At 42.8% G+C, this 3,557-nt stretch overlaps 1 protein-coding gene across 1 annotated transcript in view; it reads right to left on the bottom strand.

The window, feature by feature from the left end:
• The window catches only part of LOC111219449 (filamin-B-like), a 91,227-nt gene that overhangs the window by 61,201 nt on the left and 26,469 nt on the right, over window positions 1–3,557 (bottom strand). The window contains exons 5-8 of the mRNA XM_022742129.1: window positions 3,198–3,345; window positions 904–1,022; window positions 642–716; window positions 21–183 (exon numbers count right to left, since the gene is read on the bottom strand). Coding sequence (XP_022597850.1) covers window positions 21–183; window positions 642–716; window positions 904–1,022; window positions 3,198–3,345 — 505 coding nt within the window. The remainder of the gene's footprint in view (window positions 1–20; window positions 184–641; window positions 717–903; window positions 1,023–3,197; window positions 3,346–3,557) is intronic.

Genomic DNA, 3,557 nt, shown 5'->3' with positions numbered 1-3,557 from the left:
TGCTCTGTGACGTCTCTGACCTGCAGTGTAGATGTCAAAGTACGTGGGTTTGTTTGCAATGGTGCCCACAGGTTCGATTCCCGGGCCTTTGACCGTGACTTTGGAGGCGTCGCCCAGCGCTTTGTCCACATTCACCTCAAACGGACTCTTGGGAATCTCCTGGCCCGCAAACAACACCGTCACCTAGGAAACAAAAACAACAGTTACCAAGAGTCTTATACAGGCTAAAGTATGATGTGATCAAACACCAACAATGTTTTTCCTTCCTTGTTCCTTTCAATAATAAAATAATACTTAAAATAAGCTTCTTTTTACAGCACAACAACTGAAAATATAAACACAGAGATGAAATGAAGCTTCTGAATAATTACCTTTCAAATCTGTGACACAAATTCTTTTATACAAATGTAAAGAGAACCATGATGGATCTTAGGGTGTGGGATTTAAACTCAGTGTAATGTGGAACGTGGCTTCAGAGTCCGAGTCTTAAAGTTTAGGATAAATACTTTATGATAATGTACTTGAAAATACTTCTGGAGGAATTTACTCTCTCTGAAACTGGAACATAATTTTCTCAACGTGCATCAAAATGCATTTAGTTATTTTATATGTTACATGTCAAGTAAGAAACATAAGTTTACCTTGTGAGTTCCCATGACCTGAGGAACGTAGGTGACGCTGTACGTCTTCTTGCCCTCGTTAGGCTCCGCCTTCAGCTGATCAAAGACACAGGCGGATGTTTTAGAGTTTTTTTAAACTTAACAGTCAGATGAAAGTTAGAGCGATGATTAATCAAATATGATAAAAACTATAAAATCGCAGCAGGTGTGTCAGTGAAGGAGGGACGACGCTGACGCCGTGCTCTCGTCAGTGAAACAGGAAGAGGAGGGATTTGGTGTGTACCTCCTCTCTGGTGCCGTCTGGATGATCCAGGTAGATGGTGACCTGACCCTGACCCGCACTGAACGTGTCCACCGTGAACACAGCAGGACGCAGCACCCTGTTCCCCGTCGGTTCAATACCTGCACAACCAGAAAATAAATGGAAACACGGAGTTAAACACTTGCAGCACATCTAATCCAGATTAAAACTCCTGCACCCACAAATCTGATCTACAGTTAGGCCCAGAAATATTTGGACAGTGAGACAAGTTTTGTTATTTTAGCTGTTTACGAAAACGTATTCAGGATACAATTATATAATCAATATGGGCTTAAAGTGCAGACTCTCAGCTGTAATTTGAGAGTATTCACATCCAAATTGGAGCAAGGGTTTAGGAATTACAGCTCTTTAATACGTAGCCACCTCTTTTTCAAGGGACCAAAAGTAATTGGACAATTGACTCAGAAGGCTGCAAAAAAAAAAAATAACAAGGCTGCACGGGCTCTTCCCTCGTTAACCTGTCATCAATTAAGCAGTTAAAAGGTCTGGAGTTGATTCCAGGTGTGGCGTTTGCATTTGGAAGCTGTTGCTGTGAACACACAACATGCGGTCAAAGGAGCTCTCAATGGAGGTGAAACAGACTATATCCTGAGGCTGGAAAAAAAAGAAGAAATCCATCAGAGAGATAGCAGAAATGTTAGGAGTGGCCAAATCAACAGTTTGGTACATTCTGAGAAAAGAAGAGTGCACTGCTGAGCTTGGGAACTCATAAAGGCCTGGACGTCCACAGAGGACAACAGTGGTGGATGATCGCAGAATCCTTTCCACGGTGAAGAAAAACCCCTTCACAACATCCACTCAAGTGAAGAACACTCTCCAGGAAGTAGGTGTATCAGTATCTAAGTCTACCATAAAGCACTGGGCCACTTGTGTTTATTGATGATGTGACAAAAGACAGAAGCAGCCGGATGAATTCTGAAGTGTATAGGGACATACTTTCTGCTCAGATTCAGCCAAATGCAGCAAAGTTGATTGGACGGCGCTTCACAGTACAGATGGACAATGATCCAAAACATACTGCAAAAGCAACCCAGGAGTTTTTTTAAAGCGAAGAAGTGGAATATTCTGCAATGGCCGAGTCAATCACCAGATCTCAACTGCCAACTGAGCATGCATTTCACTTGCTCAAGACAAAACTTAAGGCAGAAAGACCCACAAACAAGCAACAACTGAAGACAGCTGCAGTAAAGGCCTGGCAAAGCATCACAAAGGAGGAAACCCAGCGTTTGGTGACGTCCATGGGTTCCAGACTTCAGGCAGTCATTGCCTGCAAAGGATTCTCAACAAAATATTGAAGAGTAACATTTTACTTAGGGTTATGTTTATTTGTCCGATTACTTTTGAGCCCCTGAAATGAGGAGCGTCTGTATAAAAATAGCTACAATTCCTACATGTTTAATCATATATTTTTGTTCAACCCCTTGAATTAAACCTTAAAGTCTGCACTTCAATTCCGTTGTAGTTGTTTCATTTCAAATCCAATGTGGTGGCATGCAGAGCCCAAATCATGAAGATTGTGTCACTGTCCAAATATTTCTGGGCCTAACTGTATATACAGACTATTTAGAGATCGCTGACTGCCGACTGAAACAGGAGGCTGTAGACACACTGTCTATAGCCACTGTCGACACTGTTCCCAGGTTTATATGAATGACAACAAAGTCTATTGTCTCATGATCCATCCATAATATAATCTTCCCTTCTAGGAGAAGAACTGATTAAAAGTTTCCTCCATGACATGTCGTATATTCTCATCATGACTTTCTTGTGATAAAGTAAGAGTGTGTGTGTGTGTGTGTGTGTGTGTGTGGTGTCTGGTTGCCTCTGTACATGTAACCACTTCAAGGTATTTCCTCCTCAGGGTTGCAGTTCCAAGTTGGAGGACGAGTAACGACCTTACCAATCTTTTTGTGTGTGTGTGTGTGTGTGATATTAGTGTGGACCATTGTTCAGACTAACAGCTGCTGACTTCCTCACATTGTCAGACAGACCAGTGTTCCCATTTGCCAACACACAGTGGGAACAGCAGGTCAAAAACAGAAGCTTGTGTGTTATTCAATCAGAGAACAGAAGATCTTTTAGAAAGAAACATTAAAACATGAGAATGAACATTATTTGTTTTTAATTTGTGTTTGTTGTTCTGTATCTGTCGTCGTTTGCTGCTGAAGCAACTGAATCTTCCCATAAAGTTAATCTGACTTAATTTCATCTGATAGAATGGAAAGGTTTTGGTGTGTGTGTGTGTGTGTGTGTACCTGGTCCATATGCGCGGGCCTTCTTGGGGTTGAGTTTGGGTTTGAGTGGAGCTCCAGGCTTCAGTTTGGCTTTGGGGAACTGAGACAGGTAAGTCATCACCGACTGTTCGTCCACACTGGGGTCAATGATCTCCTCCGGGGCTATCACCTATACACACACACACACACACACACACACACACACACACACACACACACACAGTGTGTGGTGTGTGTGTAGGTGATAGCCCCGGAGGAGATCATTGACCCACGTGTGGACGAACAGTCGGTGATGACTTACCTGTCTCAGTTCCCCAAAGCCAAACTGAAGCCTGGAGCTCCACTCAAACCCAAACTCAACCCCAAGAAGGCCCGCGCTAC

Source organism: Seriola dumerili, unplaced genomic scaffold, assembly GCF_002260705.1.
Source record: "Seriola dumerili isolate Sdu_G_001 unplaced genomic scaffold, Sdu_1.0 BDQW01000066.1, whole genome shotgun sequence".
NCBI lineage: Eukaryota > Metazoa > Chordata > Actinopteri > Carangiformes > Carangidae > Seriola > Seriola dumerili.
This window is presented reverse-complemented; position numbering and strand designations above follow the sequence as displayed.